The sequence below is a fragment of the Moschus berezovskii genome, chromosome 7 (genome assembly GCF_049115385.1).
Source record: "Moschus berezovskii isolate FMDL1 chromosome 7, NW_MosBer_1.0, whole genome shotgun sequence".
In the NCBI taxonomy this organism is placed as follows: domain Eukaryota; kingdom Metazoa; phylum Chordata; class Mammalia; order Artiodactyla; family Moschidae; genus Moschus; species Moschus berezovskii.
In genome coordinates this window covers 98,515,959-98,538,091 of record NC_142466.1, presented here as the reverse complement: position 1 = coordinate 98,538,091, position 22,133 = coordinate 98,515,959, and the positions used below count along the sequence as shown (strand labels likewise).

Here is a 22,133-nt window from a genome sequence, read left to right as displayed (position 1 = left end):
AGCTGTATTCTTAAAATGTGTCCTTACTCAACATACCATAAACAGAAGGAAAACATTACCACCGGATTTTAGGCAGAAATCAAGTCCTGTCTCTTAAGCTTGACGCTTGTTTATGGGCAGTCTGCCTCTTGTCACATTCCTATCACGAGTTCAGTCTGTAGCTACCAGATCCTCTCACAACTCTGTCTTCAGACAGTATTCATCTTTTCTGGTACTCAGCTGTCTCATCTTAGGTGTCATTTCCTCCTGAAAGATTCAACTTTCTCCTTCCCGGTCTTCTACAAACTTCATATCCCTCTCTAAAACCCCCTGCCTATTTCTATCATTTTCTTGGAAAAAAGCAGTATATACTGCTGTGGACTTGCTTAAAAACAAAAATCTTTCTGGCTATGCATTTTTGTAGCCAATGAACTGAACACATGAAAACCATTTCATTGTTACTGGAATTTTGAGATAAGATGCAAGATTCACATTCAAGTATGTTAAAAATTATTAACTTTTAGTGGGAACACCTCATACCACCATGGCCCTGAGTTACAGTGAAGTAGACAGCCAGAACTTCTGCTCAGCTAGATAACCATACATGAAACGATGCAACTTCAGCAAAAAGCAGAGAAAATGTTTAGTGTGCATGTAGACAGGGAGGCCTGGTGTGCTGTGATTCATGGGGTCGCTGAGAGTCGGACACGACTGAGCGACTGAACTGAACTGAGCAAAAATACACTTTGCATTAGGTTTTCAAAACAGAGAACAGGTCTAAGAACCTCATTATTAGTTGTGAACCTGGGCTGGGGAACTACTGGTGCAGAAAAAGTAAAATGGGATGCTTTAGGGCAGGAGGATAATTTTACTGAAAAATGCATTATCAGTTATGTTTTGTACTTTGTACAGACAGTTAACTATAGTCAACGGTTCAGTTAACTGTATGGTAACTATGAGTACTTGAATAAGGAAGTGCACAAAGAGGTGTATTTTTACACACACCATAACATCCACACTTACATATGCACACACATACACACACACACACATATTCAGAGGTGGGAAGATGAAAATTTAGAGGTGATGTCAAGAATGTCTAGGTTATAGGAGAAAGTGAGGTCTTTTGCTTACTATTAAGAAATCTAGAATAAGATTCTGATGCTGGTGATTTGGAATTAGGAATGAAAGATTTAACCTCAACTGAACTATCCCAGAAAAGGGTAACTAGTCAAAAGTAGAACAAATGAGAGCAATTTAAATTCTTGATTCTAATTTTTAAATGCAGTAATGCATTTGACAGGATAGATTTTACAATGGAGTAATAAACTGTTACACAAAGCAAAAAACAAAACAGATTTAATGACTAGAACAGATGAATTAATAGGTTTATAATAACCATTAACTAAGGGAAGCCCTAGAACCAGAAATAAAGATTGCATGCAAAGTCTAGTAACCATAAAAACCAAAGCAATACCAAAATATCTGTTTCCTAGCATAGACTCCAGGTCTTTTTATTTCAAACTCTCGGTAATCAAAATATTTACACTTTCACATGCTACTGGTAGTAGAGGAATAAGATTTAATCTGTCTAGGACTACAAATATCTTTCACAGAATGGAGGGCACAAAAGGAAGTGTCTTCCTCCACCTTTTTGGGCCCATCTTAAAGGAAAAAAAAGGCACTCCCAAAGGTTCCTTGGTAACACCTTTGCTAGGTTTGTTATATAATCTTTACATGTAAAATTAATGGTCCACTCATTTCACAGATCTGGGAACCACATGGCATTGGAACTGCCTTTAACCCACACGCCAAACTGCCTTTAACAAGGACAACAGCTTTGGATGGAAGTTCTTAAAAAAAAAAAAAAATGGGGGCTTTGTTTCCTTGAAAACATAATCATATGCTTAACTACTGAACTTTGGCATACATAGCCAAACATATTGTGGAACTGAAAGAACCACCATATATTTCAGTGCCAGAGGACTAAGTTTTCTAACATCAGCTGCTTCCAACTCCCCTATGCGTATGCAACTTTGTTCTTCTCCGTTTTATTAATTATAATTAAGTGCTCTGAACTTGGGTTTAACCTCTCCACTGAGAGATCTGAAAAAGAAAAAAAAAGATGCTTAAATTACTGAGTCTTTCTCTGATCAAAATGAAGAGTAATGAAGTCTTCTTGCTTGTGGGCAGCTGCCCATTATTCACAGAATCTTTAGAAACCACGTGCCTGAGCCAAAGAGAATCTGCTTCGATCACTGTGACTCACACTGAGCCATACTGAAACTGCACTTGGGTACCTGGTCTCAAGTCAAACTGAACTTCAGTATTTCTCCACATTTACTGCATCCATGTAGCATGCAATTTTTGATGCTGAATAAGAGAAATGCGGCAATTGAAGGCTTCACCACAAGCATCACATTCATGGGTTTCTTGAATTTTCACCTCTGCATGTATCTTCTGATGGTTGACAAGGCTGCGCTGCTGACTAAAACTTTTGTCGCACTTCTCACACTTATAAGGTTTTTCTCCTGTATGTATTCTCTGATGCTGAATCAGGCCGGAGTTCCGGCTGAAGGCCTTCCCACATTCATCACATTTATGGGGTTTATTACCTGTATGAACGCCCTGATGTCGAATAAGATTACAAAGTTGACTGAAACTTTTGCCACACTGTCTGCAAAGATAGGGTCTCTCACCAGTGTGGATTCTCTGGTGTTCAATAAGAAACGAGCTCCGACTGAAGCTTTTCCCACATACAGTGCATAGGTAGGGCTTTTCACCAGTGTGGATTCTTTGATGTTGCACAAGATGAGCACTGACACTGAAAGTTTTCCCACATTCATCACACTTATAAGATTTTTCCTTAGGGCAGACTTCCTGTTGTATAACAAGACCGCCATTTGGGTCAAAACTTTCCTTGGTCTCATTGTATGAAAAAGTCTTCTCTCTGGTGTGGATTCTCTGGTGCTGAATAAGACCTGAGCTTCTACTGAAGGCTTTTCCACACTCCTCACATTTATGGGGTTTGTCCCCTGTGTGAATTCTCTGATGACGAGTAAGGTTGCAAAGCTGACTGAAGCTTTTCCCACACTCTTTGCACTGATAAGGTCTTTCACCTGTATGGATCCTCTGATGTTCGATAAGGAATGAGCTCCGACTGAAGCTTTTTCCACATTCAATACAAAGAAAAGGTTTCTCACCAGTGTGGATTTTTTGGTGTTGTATAAGATATGTACTTAATCTAAAGGCTTTCCCACATTCACCACACTTATGGGGTCTTTCCCCTGTGTGAATTCTCTGATGTTCAACAAGTAACGAATTTCTACTAAAGCTCTTCTTACATTTGGTACAATGATAGGGCTTCTCACCAGTGTGTGTTCTCTGATGTTCAATCAGGTGTGACTTCCAGCTGAAGGCTTTCCCACAGTCACTGCACTTATGGGGTTTCTCACCTGTGTGAATCCGCTGATGTTTAACAAGGCTTCTTCGCTGGCTGAAGCTTTGCTTACAGTGATGACACTGATAGGGCCTCTCTCCAGTGTGGATTCTCTGATGCCTAATAAGGGTTGAGCTCACACTAAAGGTTTTTCCACAGTAGTTACACTCATAGGGCCTCTCCCCAGTGTGAATTCTCTGATGTTCAATAACAAATGAACTGCGACTAAAACTTTTCCCACATTCATTACATTGGAAAGGTTTCTCTCCAGTATGGACCCTTTGATGTTGAATGAAATGAGCCTTGCGGACAAAACCCTTTCCACATTCTTCACATTTATGACATTTCTCTTCTGAATTTGGTCTCTTACGGATAATGTTAGTGTTTCCTCTGAACATTCTTTGTTCCTGGGTCAAAGAGTCCCTTGGTAGTTCCCATAAGAAGATTCCTCTTTGTTTATCTAACCTACCAACAAGTTCAAAGGTTTCTCTACGCATGGGATCCTGGTCAATTTCACTTTTGATTCTTGTAACTATTATACCCTGTGGTTCCATTTCTTCCTCAATTTCCTCAATTTCTTGTTTCACAGTTGGCTCCTCATCCTTATCTCTGTTCAAAACATCTGGAATAAATGGAAAACAGAAATGTCAGCCTAGTTCTTTGCCAGCAAGGAGAAACTGTCATAAAAATAAGATGATTAAAATAAGATAATCTACTATTTGCATACAATGTAGTTCACTATATCACAGCACCCTTGTCATGATTACATTAGTTCAAATACATAAAGCATTTAAAACTATCTGGCAAACAGTACAAGCTATATAAATATTATTTAGTATTAGTTTTCTGATAAAATGAAATATTTTTCTTAAAGAAAGGGTAACAAATAAAATAAGTAATGGTAGGATAAACTAGCTATCAGGAAAGAAAGGACAAGGTGCAAAGAAAACAGTAGGTTCAGAAAAACTTTGGATGAAGTAGCATTATTGTAATAAGCCAAATAACTGACAGAAAAGAACACATAAAATGATGCTGAGAAGGAAAACAGAAAAATACCAGAGGAAACAACAATTCATTCATTAATAAGAATTTATTGCGAATAAAAGCATTCCAGGCATTGTATTAATATGAATTAGAATTTAGAGATAAGGCAAGAAGCCTCTTACCAAGTGGAATAGATGATAAGTACAAATAGGCAAAGAGTAAAATATGACAAAGAAAATACTAAGTAAAATAGTTCCTGTATGGAGATAAATGGCTTTAAAAAACTGAGTTGAAGTGACATGGATCCTATTATATAGAAAAACAGGAGAAAAAAAAAAAAAGAACATGTTTAGGGCTAATGGAAGAAACTAGGAAAAAGAATAGTCTGTGGTAGTTCATGACTTCACCTACCACAGATATCACATTCTTCAAGTATAGATGAGTCTCATTCCTCTAAAGATATAAGACCCACATTGGAACTATCCATTTCCAACTGGGAGTCTGTGTGACATCCAAGAAATGATAATCTTGCATGCATTGGAAGAAAAATAACATAATGGTCTATAATAAAACTGAGCAGCATATGGAACACTTAAGTCTGCCTCCGACTTCTTTCCTGATTTTCTATCTCTTGCTGCCTGTGGATAACTCCATGAGAAGAGTCAATCACCACTAAATTCTTATTTGACTCTAACAATTTCTCCTTTTTTATACCTCCTTTTTTCTTTCAATTTTATAATCTTCTAACTGTGGAGTCATCTTTGAATTTTATTTTCACTTACTTCAAACCAGTCATTATTTTATTCCAAAAAAAACCCTCGTTATTTCCCTAAGAAACTTTATTTTTACTTAAGGCTACTTATAGTGCTGTCTTTCAAATTCATTTTCAGTAGACAGTGTTTTCTTTCACTCAAAGCAAAAGGATGAGAACTGCCTCACCAATCTGCCTCCTACCTAAAATTACCTGCACTGCTACATGAAGATATATCCCATTCTTATCCAAGGGTAAGTCATCTACTCTCTCGATCCCACTTGCCTCTGGGCACTTGTTCAGTTATTACCATTTCTTCCTCTTTCTTCAATCTGTATTCTCCATAGAATTCTACATACACCTTCTTACCAACATACAAAATATATCCAACTTTATCTTGAACCTGAAATCCTTTTCTAGATAAAATCCAAGCTTTGAAAAAAAAAATCTTAACACTGTGCCTCTCCATTTTCTAACTATGTTTTCCACACTCAATCTCTTTCCATTCAACCTACTCGATAATCTACTATAAAATCTGGTTTCTGTTTCTAGTATCTAGAGAAACTTCTCATTAAATCACCAATGACTTTCAAGTAACAAATGCAATGGACATTTATTAGTCCTTATTTTACTTGCAGCATGTGATATTGTTGACTACTCCCATTCCTTTACACTGTTTTTGGTTTCTATGCTATTGTATTCTAGTTCTCTTCATACTTCTTATTTGGCCTTTTCTAATACATTTCCCTCATGCATTTCTTTTCTCCTCAATTGTTTTAAGGATATTACTATACATGTTTATATCCTCACTGTCCTCTATATACACACACTCTCTGAATAATGCCACTAAGTTGTCTCAAAAAGGTCTCACAAATAACATGACCATCATCATTTGTTGTCATGTCTATCTCAACCTTTAATCATGTTCCTTTCAGAAGCATTAACTGTCCATCACCCTATAGTCCCACAGCAGGAAATCATCCTAGGTTTCTCTCTTTTTCTTACTATTAATCAATCACCAAAATCAATGATTCTACTCTTTAGCATTTGCCCTCTCTGTTTTCCATAGATTACTGCAAAAGCCAACTAATAATCTTTGGCTCTGGTCTTTAGGCTGTATCTATTTCATTGAATCCAGAGAGATTTTCAAGAAATGGAATTCTAATCATGTCACCACCTACAGATCCTATTATCTCTAAAATCAAACCAAATCTCTCCACATTATGATACTCAGTACTTCTTGAGGTCTCTAAGCTTCAACTCACTCTCCTTCCCATGCTCTCACACTTTAAGTGGGTAAATTGCTTATGCTTTAGTCATTTATGATATTTCTTTGTATATCTCATTTATGAAATAATGACTGTTTACTTGGGAATCTCTTGGTGTCTTTTTAAGAGTCAATGCAACGCAATAGTTTCTCTATAAAGCCTTCACTTAATCCACTAGATGATTTAAGTGTTCTGTTTTTGATGACCATCCCTTGTCCATAATTGCATTATAGCTATTATTACACTGTACTTCAGTTTGTATTTTCCATTGGATTACAAGTTCTTTCTGAGACTCTGTGTTAAAGTCTCTTCATAATATTTACTCGGTGGATATTGTTCCAGGATTTTACTCAAAGGAATAATACAAAATTACATTATTTGCAGATGATATAATTGCCTCTCCTTCATGGATCACAGCTATGTCATGGGAAAGGGGTTTGCATAACTCAATGCCGCCATGAGCTATGCCATGCAGTGCCACCCAAGACAGACAAGTCACAGTGGAGAATTCTGAGAAAATGGGTGGCAGAGGACGAAATGCTTAGATGACATCACCAACTCAATGGACATGAATCTGAGCAAATTCTGAGAGACAGTGAAGGACAGGGAAGCCTGGCATGCTGCAGTCCACAGGGCTGCAGAGTAGGACACAACTTAGCAACTGAACAACAATGACCACCTACCCAAAATTCCTAAAAGAATTAAATGAAGTATAATAGCTATGAAAGGACTAAGATATAAAACAAATACTGGTTATTACTACCAAGAATAACTAGTTAATAAATATTATAGGAAAAGAAATATGCTCTTCATGATATTAAAAACCATAAAGCCTAGGAATATATCTAACAAGAAATGCAAGATCCATAAAAGAATCCATACAATTTTTCTGAAGGATATAAGACAGTTAACTAGAATCAACCAATTGCCAAAGAGAGTCAACATTATAAGGCTCTTACTTCTTCCCAAACCAACTAACAACTATTCAAACCAAAATCCCATGAACCAATTAAAAAACCCCAATGAATCTAAATTTCAAGTGGAAGAATGCAGAAAACTAGTTAAGTACAACTGACCCTTGAACAATATGAAGGTTAGGGGCACTGATCCTTCACCCTGTTGAAGATGTACATATAACTTTATAGTTGGCCCTCCATATCCATGGTTTTGCACCTATAGATTCAGTCAATTTCAGATTATGTAGTACTGTAGTATGGATTTAGTGAAAAAAATTCACAAACAAGTGGACTCTCACATTTCAAACCCGTATTGTTCAAGGGTCAACTGTATAACCTGAAACAGAATATAAGAGTGATTTTATCTTACCAGACATGAAATATAATATACTGCTAAAGTAAATAAAACACAGAGGCACTAGCATGAAAACAAATAGGTCAAATAGAGAGACATGTAAAATAAGTGAATCTAAGCTTCCAAACAGAACAGCCTGGAAATGACTAGCCATTAGACCTGGGCTTGGTAGCTATAACCACCTTCTGAGGTACCTGCCATGCTTGTACTGTATGTTCCCATCCTCTGGTCATAGCTAATTTTTCTAGAGTAAACAGGTGCCTCAAAGTGCAGTTCTCTCAGTTTTCTAGGAAAAAAAACAAAACAAAACAATGAGAGAATGGAGAAAGACTTACATTTTTAGGCCAAGCACAATGCTTTATAATTATTTATTGAATGAATGAGCAGTTGAATAAATATTTGGAAAGAGACTAAGTCCAATCTGGCTCCAGCAGTCTGGAGAGAAGTTATCAAAACTGAAGAAGTCTATTTTAATTGACAGAACTGAAAGGTCAAGAACTGAGAGATCAAGTTGTCATCAATGTAGTTATTGCAGTTTTTAAAGAAAAATCAGCATGCAAAGGATAGGTATGACTGAAAAGGCAAAATTACAAAGATAGACGAGTTAAGTAGAGTAACATGATGAAATGCCAGAAAACACTACACTGGAATAGTTGAGTAACCATAATCTCTCATCAAGGGAGCACAAATCAAGGGGGTGGATACAGAATTTATACAGGAAGATGAAAAGATTGTGGAGGAAGAAATAATAGCTCATGAAAAGCTGTATTTCAGCTACAATAGAGAAGACAGCCTGAAAGCAGGAGATCACAGATGGGCTCATTGCCATTTTACAGTACTAGGCACAGGCAAGGCTGGGGATTCACCTGATATTATCAACCAGGACACCATATGGGTGGAAAAAGCTGTCAGTGACTCAGATACCACAGCATAATGGAAAAAAACCCTAGCAGCTGATATGGCTGGAGACTGAAGCGTATGCTGAAAACAACAGAGGCTAGAAAGCTACACAGGAGCTGTATAAGGTGGTCCTAGTATACAGGACAAGAAATTAAGATTTTTTTTTTTAATCCTTTAAGGTATCAGAAATCACAAGAAGTTGTAAGCAGTTAACTAACACAAAATCACTTTGGTAGCAATAAAGAGAATATATTAGAAGAAAGGGAGAACTGGAGGCAAGGGGCTAGATTACAAGCTACTGCAATAACCTTGTCAAAAGATACTGAGTCTTAAGTATACTTACTCAGTCACCCAAATATTTAAGAAGCATATAATATATGCCTGGCTCTGTGCTAAGTGCTGGAGAAATCAAATGAAAGAATACAGTTACTATCCACTTGAAGATCAGTCTGCTTAGAGAAATAACATAATGATTATGGTACACTATAATAGATTCAACAATGGAAGTGTATAAAAGACAGCACAGAGAATGGAGTACTGAATTCTGAAGAGCAGGCCCTTATATCTTGGTAGATAATTTGAGATCTGCCAGATGTGAGTTACTTATGTGGTCTTCAAAAGGAGATGACTAAGAAACTGGAGTTCAATAGAGAAGATATGACAATGATGATGAAGGTAACAATTGACATTTATACACTGTACTTAATACGTGTTTGTCAGTGTCCTAAATGCTTTACATGTATTAACTGAGTTAATGCTCAAAAGAATCCTAAGATTAAGATTATTATTATTTCCATTTTTATATAAAAAAAGAAAACAGGCACAGAAAGGCTAAGTAATTCACCCATGGTCACAAATCTTGTTAAGTAGTGGAACTGGGATTTTTATTTAGGCAGTTAGGCTCCATATTTGCTCTCTACTTAAGCAGAGATAAAGATTTGAGACTTATCATCACATACTTGATTCAGTTCAGTTCAGTTCAGTCACTCAGTCGTGTCCGACTCTGCGACCCCATGAACCACAGCACGCCAGACCTCCCTGTCCATCACCAACTCCCGGAGTTCACTCAAACTCATGTCCATCAAGTCGGTGATGCCATCCAGCCATCTCATTCTCTGTCGTCCCCGTCTCCTCCTACCCCCAATCCCTCCCAGCATCAGACTCTTTTCCAGTGAGTCAACTTGTCGCATGAGGTGGCCAAAGTGATTACCTGAGTATAAATAAGATCTGCCAAGGTAGGTTTATAGACTGAGAGAAAGTCTGAGAATGCAAAGAAATAGAAGGAAGCAATAAAGAGTTTCTATCTATAAAGTAATGGAATTAAATACAGTCTTAAAAGAATCTACTGTATTTGACAACTGGGCCATTATTGACGAATGTTAAACAACTGAAGGTAAGTGGCAGAGGTACAAAAAGAGGCTTAGAGCTAATGGGAAGTAAAGAAGTAGAGAATACACATTAACCACTCTTAGAAAAATCTGGCTGTGAAGCAAACAAGTAGTAGGTTACAGGAGCAGCAAGAAAGACTGTGGCTCAAAGGAGAGCTCTGGTGCCATGAACATACCTATCATCAAATTACACGGGGGCGGGGAAAGACTAATAAGTTCTTGGAGAATGTGCAACCTTACGTGTGCAATGAGGGGTAGAAAACTTGAGAGTTCATGTGTGGTGGACTCTATCTTCTCTGTGAAACAGAAGGTGAGGTCCACCACTAAGTGATGAACCCAAGTAAAACTCAAAGTTTCTGAAATAGTCACTAAAAGAAACAGGGGTAGGAGCAAATCAATGATAAAAAATTTGCTGAGATATAAAAACCCAGTGGTTTTTACATCCAGAAGGAAACCACCTGTAAATATGCAGGGAATCAATTCTTTCAGTTACAGAACTTCTCTTGCTGTAACTTCAGCAAATCAGGTAAGAGAAGAAGGCAGATTTTATAACCAGTACAGGACTTCAAGTTTGCAAAATGGGTAGAACATAATGACAAAGTGGCAAGAGAGCATGTGGTCTATGGATGAAACCACAATAAACTGTGGAAAATTCTGAAAGAGATGGGAATATCAGACCACCTGACCTGCCTCTTGAGAAACCTGTATGCAGGTCAGGAAGCAATAGTCAGAACTGGACATGGAACAACGGACTGGTTCCAAATAGGAAAAGGAGTACGTCAAGGTCGTATACTGTCACCCTGCTTATTTAATTTCTATGCAGAGTACATCATGAGGAACGCTGGGCTGCAAGAAGCAAACACTGGAATCAAGATTGCCGGGAGAAATATCAATAACCTCAGATATGCAGATGACACCACCCTTATGGCAGAAAGTGAAGAGGAACTAAAAAGCCTCTTGATGAAAGTGAGAGGAGAGTGAAAAGGTTGGCTTGAAGCTCAACATTCAGAAAACAATGATCATGGCATCTGGTCCCATCACTTCATGGGAAATAGATGGGGAAACAGTGGAAACAGTGTCAGACTTCATTTTTTTGGGCTCCAAAATCACTGCGGATGCTGATTGCAGCCATGAAATGACCAACCTAGATAGTATATTAAAAAGCAAAGACATTACTTTGCCAACAAAGGTCCGTCTAGTCAAGGCTATGGTTTTTCCCGGGGTCATGTATGGATGTGAGAGTTGGACTATGAAGAAAGCTGATCGCTGAAGAATTGATGCTTTTAAACTGTGGTGCTGGAGAAGACTCTTGAGAGTCCCGTGGACTGCTAGGAGATCCAACCAGTTCATTCTAAAGGAGATCAATCCTGGGTGTTCATTGGAGGGACTGATGCTAAAGCTGAAACTCCAATACTTTGGCCACCTCATTCCAGCGTCACTGGAAAAGACTCTGATGCTGGGAAAGATTGGGGGCGGGAGGAGAAGGGGACGACAGAGAGTGAGATGGCTGGATGGCATCACCGACGCAATGGACATGAGTTTGAGTGAATTCCGAGAGTTGATGATGGACAGGGAGGCCTGGCGTGCTGTGATTCATGGGGTCGCAAAGAGTCGGACACGACTGAGCGACTGAACTGATGGGTTAGCGGAGAAGGCAATGGCACCCCACTCCAGTACTCTTGCCTGGAAAATCCCATGGACGGAGGAGCCTGGTAGGCTGCAGGCCATTGGGTCACTAGGAGTCAGAAACACAACTGAGTGACTTCACTTTCACTTTTCCCTTTCATGCATTGGAGAGGGAAATGGCAACCCACTCCAGTATTCTTGCCTGGAGAATCCCAGGGATGGCGGAACCTGGTGGGCTGCCGTCTATGGGGTCACACAGAGTCGGACACAACTGAAGCAATTTAGCAGCAGCAGCAGCTATGGTTAGATGAGAAGGTAAAGCAGGAGGGAACTAAGAGCCTGGTGGGGGTCGGGGAAAGGAAGTCAAGGAACAGGAAAGATTAAAAATAAACAGGTTCAGTAGGAAAGGAGGAGAAGAGGTAGACAGGTAGGAAATTATAGTAAGTTCCACATGGGCAGAGATTTTGTCTGTTTTGTTGACTTGTTTAGGTATAGACAACAAACATCTACTGCCTGAGAAAGAATAAGGTATTAATCAAAATACAAAATACTGGAGTTTAAAATTTGCCTGTTATAACAAAATTGAGGGTGTGATCATTGATGTGAGGTGCTTAATAAGAATGGAAAAGCAGGGTCCTTGAAGATACAGTGAGGAAGAAGTAATGACTACATGATGGATGGTGTGGGTTAACAAAGAGAAGATTCCAAAATGTGACAAAATCTGTGTGAGACACCAAAAAAAAAAAAAACTGACAGATGATAGTGAAAAGAAATTAAGAGGTCAGAGCAAGACAGCTGAGACCTCAAAAGAGAAATTACGTTTGAAGGTGGAAAACTAATGCTTTGGGAACAGTACTGAAAAGTTGGGAGAACAATTATTTTTCCCTTTCAGCCCTGAGACAAAGGATGGGGAAGGAAGAGGATGTGGGAGAATAAGCCGCCCCTGACAGAGAAGTAATGTCCCTGGGAAAGTGCCAGGTTTCAGTTAAGGCCAGGAGGGGTAGGGAACACCATGTGAAGAGAAACAGGGGCTCCAGAAGGCAGAGTGAAAAGGGGTGGGAGGAAAGCAGTGGGAGGATGAGCTAGGAGGGAAAGTACAGAGCAATATGGGAATGAGATTAAGAGGATGGAAGCCAGAAAAGCTCATATTTTGGTCACTGCAAGGATGGCAGGGATGAGAGCCATGGAAACAATTCATGGCTGAAAGGTCTGAATTGGAGCCTTGGAACAAAGCAATTTGGTATGACACTAGTTCATGTGTTCTGCTTTCTTACAGTTTCTTAGCTATTTTGATCCAAGAAACAGCAGATTCTTACCCAGTGAGACCAGGTTTCCATAATTCTCCATCATGACATCTTTATACAGGCTTCTCTGAGCTGGATCCAGATAATCCCACTCCTCCTGGGTAAAAAACACAGCCACATCCTCAAATGTCAGCAAGCCCTGAAATAGTATGATTTCTGTAGTCAGTTTTGCTGTCTCAAGGACAATTCTACCGCTGAAAGTAGCAGAAACAACCACTTATCAGGACCGGGTAGGCTAGGAGGAACATGATAACTAAGAGTTACAAATGAGGCTCAATTCTGGGAACCGACAAGATTCGGACATCTCGAATTAGAGGAAAACACAGCTGGATCTCTGTCCTCTGTAGTAAGGAGCCTAAGGATAAGGTTCACCCAGTATGCCCTAATAATTTAATTTTTGTAATCTGCACTAAGGCCTTCCCAAGTTTCCTGCACCTCAAAGCCCCGTTCCAACTCAATTACGACCCTTTTCAACTCAATTATGTTAAATTTTTCTAAGCGTCTACTTTGGGTCCAGGCATGGGGCAGGTGTTGAAGACACAAGGGAGGATGAAAAAGGCTAACCTTACCTGGAAGAACTCAAATGAAAACGCTAGTTTGGAGCATTACTAATTTTCTTTAGATTTATCAAGTCGCTCTTGAAAAAGGAGCCACTGGGCAGTGTGATCGCGAAGGGCTCCCCAGTACATAAGGGGGTACTACACTGAACCGCGCTGGCCCTAAAGACCCGAAAAGGGGGGTGGGGGCGGTGGCGCGGCCTAGCGAGCTAGGTAAAGGCGAGAGAACCGGGATACTCCGAGGGGCGACTTACCTTTGGCTGTGGCGGGGGACTCGGCGAGGCCATCTCTCAGAGAGAAAATCAGAGCAGGAATCCCGGGTGGCCGCACGAAAAGAAGGCTCTGGCAAGGCCTACCCGGCCGCTGAATATTAGGCCCGAAGAAAACGAGGCCTCTAGGCTGGATCTGGTCAGGTCCTGCCCCGAACGGTCAGGACCCCGGCAGCCTGTCAGACGCGCTTCTTGGCCGCCCCCACCCTGCACCCCCTCCCCTGCCTGGCTGTGCAGCCTCGCAGGCCTCGCTAGAGCCTCCTCTCGGTCGCCAGTTCCTGCTGCTTTCAGCCAAAGAGCGCTGTGACCGCCCGCCCCCGGACCAGAAGGCGTCACCGGGAACCTTCCCGGGACGCCCCTCAACTACAACTCCCGTCATGCTCTGAGAGATCGCTGGGGTCCCGCCTGCCACGGCCTTGGCGACCGAACTACGCTTCCCGGGGTGCAAAAGGCGAGGGCGCCGGGGTTAGTCTCAACCGGAAAGGGACACGTGCCACTAAGCTTACATTTTATTGGCTGATCTTCGCGTCCCGCTGCCGCCTGGGAGTGGAACTCTGTCACCAAGCTCTCCCCGAAGATGGCGGCGCTCTGGGTGGCCGGCGTTGCCAGAAAAAGCCTCACAGGAGTAGCTTCTGGGGCGCCCCGCAGAGAATTTTGGTCTCGATTCAGGTAAAGCTGAAGGTTAGACCGTGGGTCTTGCTCACAGAAAGTAAGGAGAGGAACTGAGAATGATGAACTTAAGACGGGACCGTGGTCCTGCGCCTTACCGGGGAAAGGAGGACGAGAAAGTGCGTGAGGGTTCTGAGTTCAGGAGCTGCAGCTCCTGTTTCTGCGAGTGGTGGGGTCCACTTACTTCGTTTGCCCTCAGTTTACTCATCTTAGAACCGAAATACCGCCCCCTCCTTCCATTTCACCTGTTAATTTATTAGGTAAACCATACTTACTGACCACGTGTTCCAGACGCGGAGTATAGTGTGGTGTCGGGAAACAAATGACTGTTTTAGGACAGGCAACTCAGAACATGAATGTGAAAGTGTTCGCTGAACTAAATTCATTTGGGGTGTATTTATTCACAAGAAAGATTCAGAGTGCAGCGTCCTCATTTTGTCCGCTCATTGATTTACTCAAATAGTCGTTAAACAACTGCCCTGGCCCAGCATTTCTTTATAAAGGATGCAGCAGCGAAACAGAGGCCCTTCTCAGAGCGTGAGTACTTTGGCAAGAGTAAACCGAGCCTGCACCTGAAGGAAGTAGCAATATTTTGCTAAAAGAAAGCAGGTTAATGACGGATGGATCTGGAATCCCGGTCTCTTAACTCTCCCATCTGCTGCTTTTTCTGCAGGGCCAAGTGGAATTTTGTGAAGTAAGTCTGTGACTTAGTTAGAACATGAAAATTTATAGGAACCTCAAGAAACAGTGTATACCCTCTTAAGTTTCCAACAAAAACTTCTTAAACCCAAAGGGATTTTTCTCATCAGCTCATGTTTTATTAGCTTTCCTTCTGTTCCATTTTGTTTTGATTTTTTATATGTGATTTGTTTATTTAATTTTTGGTTTCACTAGGTCTTCCTGCCTTGAGACTTCTGTAGACATGGGAAGTGTAGGCTTCTCATTGCCATGGCTTCTCTCTTGTGGAGCACAGACTAGGTGCCGGGGCTTCAAGAGTTATAGCATGTAGGCTCAGGAGTTGTAACTCCTGGGCTCTACAGCATAGGTTTAATAATTGTGGTGCATGGGTTTAGTTGCTCCTTGGCATGTGGGATATTTCCATACCAGGGATATAACCCATGTCACCTGCATTGGCAGGTGGATTCCTATCCACTGCCCCACCAGGGAAGTCCTTGTTTTCCCTATATTTTGGTTCCGTTCCGTTCCGTCGCTCAGTCGTGTCCGACTCTTTGCGACCCCGTGGACTGTAGCCTACCAGGGCTTCTCCGTCCATGGGATTCTCCAGGCAAGAATACTGGAGTGGGTTACCACTTCCTTCTCCAGGGGATCTTCCGGACCCAGGGATCGAACCCAGGTCTCCCGCATTGGAGGCAGACGCTTTAACCTCTGAGCCACCAGGGAAGCCCCTAGTATTTATTATTATCTCTTAAATCTCCTTCAAGTTTGTTTCACTGACTCATTTAACAAATATTTCTAGAGTGTCTACTATCTAGATGTGAGGAATGCAGTTGTTAATAAGATAAACCAAATCTTTGTCCTCATGAAGCATGTTTTGGTGGAGGAAAAGTGAACAAGTATAATTTCAAAAAGTGGTAAATTATGAAGAAAACTAGAGCAGTACAGGCATACCTTGGAGTTGCTGAAGTTTGTTTCCAGATTGCTGTGATAAAGCAAGTATCTCAGCATGTTACACAGATTTTGGGGTTTCCCAGTGCATTTAAAGTCATGCTTACACCATACTGTAGTGTTTAATGTGCAATAGCATTATGTCTAAGAAAGCAATAAACATATCTTAGTTAAAAACTAGTTTATTACTAAAAATTGCTAACCATCATCTGAGCCTTCAGAGCGTTATAATCTTTTTGATAGTGGAGGGTCTTGCTTTGGTGTTAATGGCGAAGGACAGTTCAGGGTGTTGGTTGCTGAAGAGTGGGGTGTCTGGTAATTTCTTAATATAAGACAAAAAGGAAGTTTGCAGCATTGATCGACTCCTCCTCTCATGAGTGATTTCTCTGTAGCATACAATGCTGTTGGATACCATTTTACCCACAGTAGAACTTCTTTCAGTATTAAAATCAATTCTCTCAAACTCTCCCCCTTCTTTATCAACTAAGTTGGTATAATATTCTCAGTCCTTTCTTGTCTTTTCAACAATCTTCACGGTATCTTTACCAGGAGTAGATTCTATCTCAAGAAACTATTTTCTTTGCTCATTCCTAAGAAACAACTCTTCAGTGATGAGGTTTTATCCTGAAACTGAAAGTGTTAGTTCCTCAGTTGTGTCCGACTCTCTGCAACCCAATGGACTTTAGCCTGCCAGGCTCCTCTGTCCATTGAGTTCTCCAGGCAGGAATATTGGAGTGGGTAGCCATTTGCCTCTCTGGGGGAATCTTGCAAACTCAGGGATGGAACCGTCTGAGCCTTACCGTCTGAGCCACCAGATATTGCAGCAATTCAGTTATGTCTGAGGGTTCACTTCTAGTTCTCTTGCTATTTATTCTATATTTGCAATTACTTCTTCACCGATATCTTGAACCCCTGAAAGTTATTCATGAGGGTTAGAATTGGTTTCTTCCAAATTTCTGTTTCTGTTGCTATTTTGATCTCTTCCCATGAATCATGAATGGGCTTCTCTGGTGGCTCAGCTGGTTAAGAATCTGCCTGCAATGCCAGAGACCTGGTTTTGATCCCTGGCTTAGGAAGATACCCTGGAGAAGCAAACGGCTACCCACTCCAGTATTCTGGCCTGGAGAATTCCATGGACTGTATAGTCTGGGGTTGCAGAGTTGGACACAACTGAGCTACTTTCACTTTCATGAATCATGAATATTCTCAATGGCATCTAGATTGATGAATTATTTTTAGAACATTTTCAGCTGACTTTGCCCGGATTCATCAGAGGAATCATTGTCTATGGCAGCTATAGACTTACAAAATGTGTTTCTTAAATAATAAAACTTGAAAGTAAAGCTCATTCCTTGCTATGGACTGCAGAGTGGATGTTATGTTGGCACACATGAAAACATTAATCTTGTACATCTCCATCAGGGAGCTTACTTAGTTGACCAGGTGTGTTGTTAAATGAGCAGAAATATTTTGAAAGGAATCTTTTTCTGAGTGGTAGGTCTCAATTGTGGGCTTCAGATATACAATAAAACTTGTTGTAAGTAGATGTTCTGTCTTCCAGGCTTTGTTGTTGCATTTATAGAACACAAGCCTGGTAGATTTAGCATAATTCTTAAGGGCCCTCGGATTTTCAGAATGGTAAATGAGCACTGATTTTAACTTCAAGTCACCATCTATGTTAGCCTCTAGCAGAGTAAGCCTGTCCTTTGAAGCCAGGCATTGACTTTCTTCTATCTAAAAGAGTTCCAGATGGCATTTTTCAATAGGCTGTTTTGTCTACATGGAAAATCAATTGTTTAGTGTAGCCACCTTCATTACCTTAGCCAGATTTTCTGGATAACTTGGTGCAACTTGTAGTTGCTGTTTCACCCTGCACTTTTATGTTATAGGGACAGCTTCTTTTTTAAACCTCGTGAACCAACCTCTCCTTTTGTTCAGTCACTAAGTCCTGTCCCACTCTTTGCTACCCCATGGACTGCAGCATGCAGACTGCCCCATCCTTCACTTTGTCTCAGAGTTTGCGCAGATTCATGTCCGTTGAGTCGGTGATACTATCTAACCATCTCATCCTCTGCCACTGCCTTCGCCTTTTACCTTCAATCTTTCCCAGGATCAGGGTCTTTTCCAATGAGGCGGCTCTATGCATCAGGTGGCCAAAGTATTGAAATTTTAGCTTCAGCAGCAGTCCTTCCAATGAATATTCAAGGCTGATTTCCTTTAGGATTAACTAGTTTAATCTCCTTGCAGTGCAAGGGACTCCCAAGAGTCTTCTCCAACACCACCATTTGAAAGCATCACTTCTTCAGTGCTCAGCTTTCTTTATGGTCCAGCTCTCACATCTATACATGACTACTGGAAAAACTATAGCTTTGACTTTGTTAACAAAGTGTCTCTGCTTTTTAATATGCTGTCTAGTTTTTTCATAGCTTTCCTTTCAAGGAGCAAGTGTCTTAACTTTCATGGCTGCAGTCACCGTTCACAGTGATTTTGGAGCCCAAGAAAATGAAATCTGTCACTGCTTCCACTTACAGCTTCCTCACCTTTTACAGCCTTCATAGAATTGAATAGCGTTGCGGCCCTGATCTGGACTAGACTTTGACTTAAGGAAATACTGTGGCTGGTTTGATCTTCTGTTCAGACCATTAAAACATTTTTCACATCAGGAATAAAGCTGTTTTGCTTTTTAACTTTTGTGTGTTCACTGGAGTCATACTTTTAATTTCCTTCAGGAACTTTTTCTTTGCATTCACGACTTGGCTAACTGTTTAGCCGGAAGTCCTAGTTTTCAGCCTTGTTTGGCTTTTGACATGCCTTCACTCAGGCTAATCATTCCAGCTTTGATTTAAAGTAAAAGGTAGGCAATTCTTCCATTCACTTGAACACTTATAGGCTCTTGTGGGGTTAATTGACCTAATTTTGGTATTGTTGTATTTCAGGGAATAGGGTGGTCCAAGAAGAGGGAGAGAGCACTTGGTGGAGCAGTGAGAACATGCACAATATTTGTCAGTTAAATTTGTTGTCTGTAGGAGCATGGTTGGTGACACCCCCAAACAATTACAATAGTAAATCAAAGATCACTGGTCATCACCATAACAAATGAAATATTGAAAAAGTTTGAAGTATTGTGAGAATTCTGAAGATGTGACAGACACTAAGTGAGCCGTTGGAATAATGGTGCCCATAGACTTGATGGTTGCAGGGTTGCCACAGACCTTCAATTTTTAAAAAAACACAGTATCTATGAAGTGCTATAAGATGAGGTATGCCTGTATAAGAGATTACTGAGATGAAGGGAATAGACTACATTTCATTGCGATGGATTGTGAAACTGGAGTAGTTTCAAGAGAAAATGGGAGGTCAGGAGGTACAGAAGTTGTGCAGGCAACTCTTGAGAAGTTTTGTTGTAAAGGCAGCTGGAGTGGAACATGGAATCTGGAGATTATTTCCTTTAAAGATGGGAAATACTACAGCATATTGGTGTGTCATGACAATAGTAGACAGGGAGAAATTGATAAAGAATTGATGTAGAAAGAGGGATAAGTAACTGGAAGAGTCTTTGAATAGACACAGAAGAATAGCATTACAACTCATTTCCTTGACTGATGTTCATTTCTGATACCCTCCAATTTCTGTAGGGATGACTGATCCCAATCAGATGACAACTCCATAGGAAGCACGAGTTAGTTTCTGAACAGATATTAAGCACTGAAATAATGTGTAAAGACAGACTCCTTCACATTGGCCCATGTGTAATGGTTACACAGGCTGTTTCACAGGACTCCTAAACACACCTCTGTATTCAAGTTTATAGTCTGACACAGTGATTCTTAACTGGGGACAGTTTTGTCCACCAGGGACATTTGACAGTGTCTTTTGGTTATTATGACTGGAGGGGACAGGAGGGCTACTGGAATTTAGTTGGGGGAGGCCAGGGGTGTTGCTGAGCAACCTACAGTGAACAGGACAGCTTCCCACAATAAAAAATTATCTGGTCCAAAATGTCAGTAATGTTTGCGCTAAAAAATCCTGATCTAGTAAGAGAATTAGAATGTAAATAAAATTAAAACTCAGGTGGAATGAGGTGTGCTCTGAGAACAATGTTAAGTGCTGTGATATATGTGGGATCTTAAAAAAAAAAACAAAAGATAAACTTATTTACAAAGCAGAAACAGACTCACAGACATAGAAAACAAACTATGGTTACCAAAGGGGAAAGGAGGGGAGGGATAAATTAGGAGTTTTGGATTAACGTATGCACACTACAATATACACACTTATATATTCAACACTGAATCACTGATGTACACTTGAAACTAACACAACGTGTGAATCAATTATACCTCACTTTTTTTAAAAGTGCTATGAGAAATCAGAGGAGCTTACAGTTATATTTGATTGAGGAAATCAAGTAAAGCTTGAGAGAAGAGTTTTGTCCTAGGACTTAAAGGATGGATTAAGAATTCTGTAATTGGCGGTGAAAGATAGATACGTCAGGTAGGATATAACTTGAGCTAATGTGATATCAGAAGAGTGGGAAACAGAAGGTAGTTCAGTTTGAGCAGGGCATAGAATGTATATAAGATGTTAATGGGAAATGAGGTTAGGTAGATTGGGTTTGGGGGAGGACCAGAAATTCCAGAGGATTTACCATCTTCATCCATTCTTGGAAATTCTTAGGGCATGTAAAATCTGAAGTTAGCTTTTGTTTTCTCTCTGTGCCAGTTAAGTTCAACTATGAATTTATAAGGGCGAGACCTATTTAATTCTTCTCTCAACAGTGCCCAGAAAGAATTACGTATAAGTAATAAGTGTGCACTGTATCGATTTAGATTGATGGGCAAAATTAGCTCTGGTGTTGGTCAACGTGTCAACTTTGTTAATGCAGTGAACTGAAGATTCACTTTCTTGTTTTTGATCCCTCCAGAAAAGAGAAACAGCCAGTGGTAGCTGAGACAGTAGAAGAGGTGAAGAAAGAACCTATCTTGGTGTGTCCACCCTTACGAAGCCAAGCATACATACCACCTGAAGATCTCCAGAGTCGTTTGGAATCTCATGTCAAAGGAGTTTTTGGTTCATCTGTTCCTACCAGTTGGCAGGAGATCTCCCTGGAAGATGTTCATATGAAGTTCAACTTCTTAGCACGTTTAGCTGATGACTTGGGCCATGCAGTGCCTAACTCCAGGCTTCACCAGATGCGCAGGATTAGAGATGTTCTTGATTTCTATACTGTGCCTGTTCAGGATAGATCTAAATTTGATGAACTTATGGCCAGTAATATGCCTCCCAATTTAAAGATCACCTGGGGTTACTGAACAGTTCAAAGGAAGAACACATTATTTTTTTTTTTTTTCCGTGAATAGGGGGCTGTTTATCAGACTTTCTGATACTTTACCATGTGAAATGCTGTCAGAACTGGTCCCTACACCCACTTTTCTCTGTGGAAGAAGGTTATTAATCTTATTTTTTATTGTCATGAATTGACAAAAAAGATTTTTTCACATTTGCGGAAACTTTTAATGGAATCAGGTCATTCATAATTTATGAAAATATATATTACATGTACAGATAAAATAACATTTGTGAAAGAAAAACCTCTGTAGTATATTAAAAAGTTGTTTCACTATATAACTAGAAATAGTAGAAAATAATACTGTTCAATCTAGATAAATCTCTTGGAATTAAAGTATATTTGAAGCATGTTTTTGTTTTAAGGTGAAATTTGCTTTTCTGCCTCATCATTTTTGTGTTATTGTTGTTTAGTTGCTAAGTTGTGTTCTACTCTTGTGACCCTATGGACTGTGATCCACCAGACTCCTCTATTCATGGGATTTCCCAGGCAAGAATACTGGAGTGGGTTGCCATTTCCTTCTCCAAGGGTCTTCCCAACCCAAGGATCAAACCCAGATCTCCTGCGTTGCAAGTAGATTCTTTACCACTGAGCCATTAGCAATCCTGTCATTTTCTTCGGTATTATAAATGGAGAAGAATTTGTGCCAACTATTAAGAGCTATGGGCTTCCCTGGTAGCTTTGCTGGTAAAGAATCCACCTGTAATGTGGAAGA

General features: G+C 40.3%; 2 protein-coding genes across 6 annotated transcripts; one reads left to right on the top strand and one right to left on the bottom strand.

The window, feature by feature from the left end:
* Nucleotides 1-1,323: 1,323 nt before the first annotated feature.
* ZNF189 (zinc finger protein 189) lies at nucleotides 1,324-14,093 on the bottom strand. Of its 5 annotated transcripts, none has more exons than XM_088838203.1 (3): nucleotides 13,762-14,093; nucleotides 12,963-13,089; nucleotides 1,324-4,040 (listed from the first exon to the last, which is right to left on the bottom strand). In XM_088838203.1, exons 1-3 carry the CDS (start codon nucleotides 13,792-13,794, stop codon nucleotides 2,320-2,322), a joined length of 1,881 nt encoding a protein of 626 aa, XP_088694329.1. In that variant the 5' UTR covers nucleotides 13,795-14,093; the 3' UTR covers nucleotides 1,324-2,319. The 5 variants fall into 5 exon arrangements, with proteins under 5 accessions (XP_088694329.1, XP_088694331.1, XP_088694330.1 ...); XM_088838205.1 differs by having other exon boundaries at nucleotides 12,963-13,044; XM_088838204.1 differs by having other exon boundaries at nucleotides 12,963-13,047; nucleotides 13,762-14,092.
* Nucleotides 14,094-14,321: 228 nt separating this feature from the next.
* MRPL50 (mitochondrial ribosomal protein L50) lies at nucleotides 14,322-21,719 on the top strand. The gene is made up of 2 exons (XM_088838208.1): nucleotides 14,322-14,445; nucleotides 20,996-21,719. The coding sequence occupies exons 1-2, from the start codon at nucleotides 14,354-14,356 to the stop codon at nucleotides 21,381-21,383; spliced, it is 480 nt and encodes a 159-aa protein (XP_088694334.1). The 5' UTR covers nucleotides 14,322-14,353; the 3' UTR covers nucleotides 21,384-21,719.
* Nucleotides 21,720-22,133: the final 414 nt, after the last annotated feature.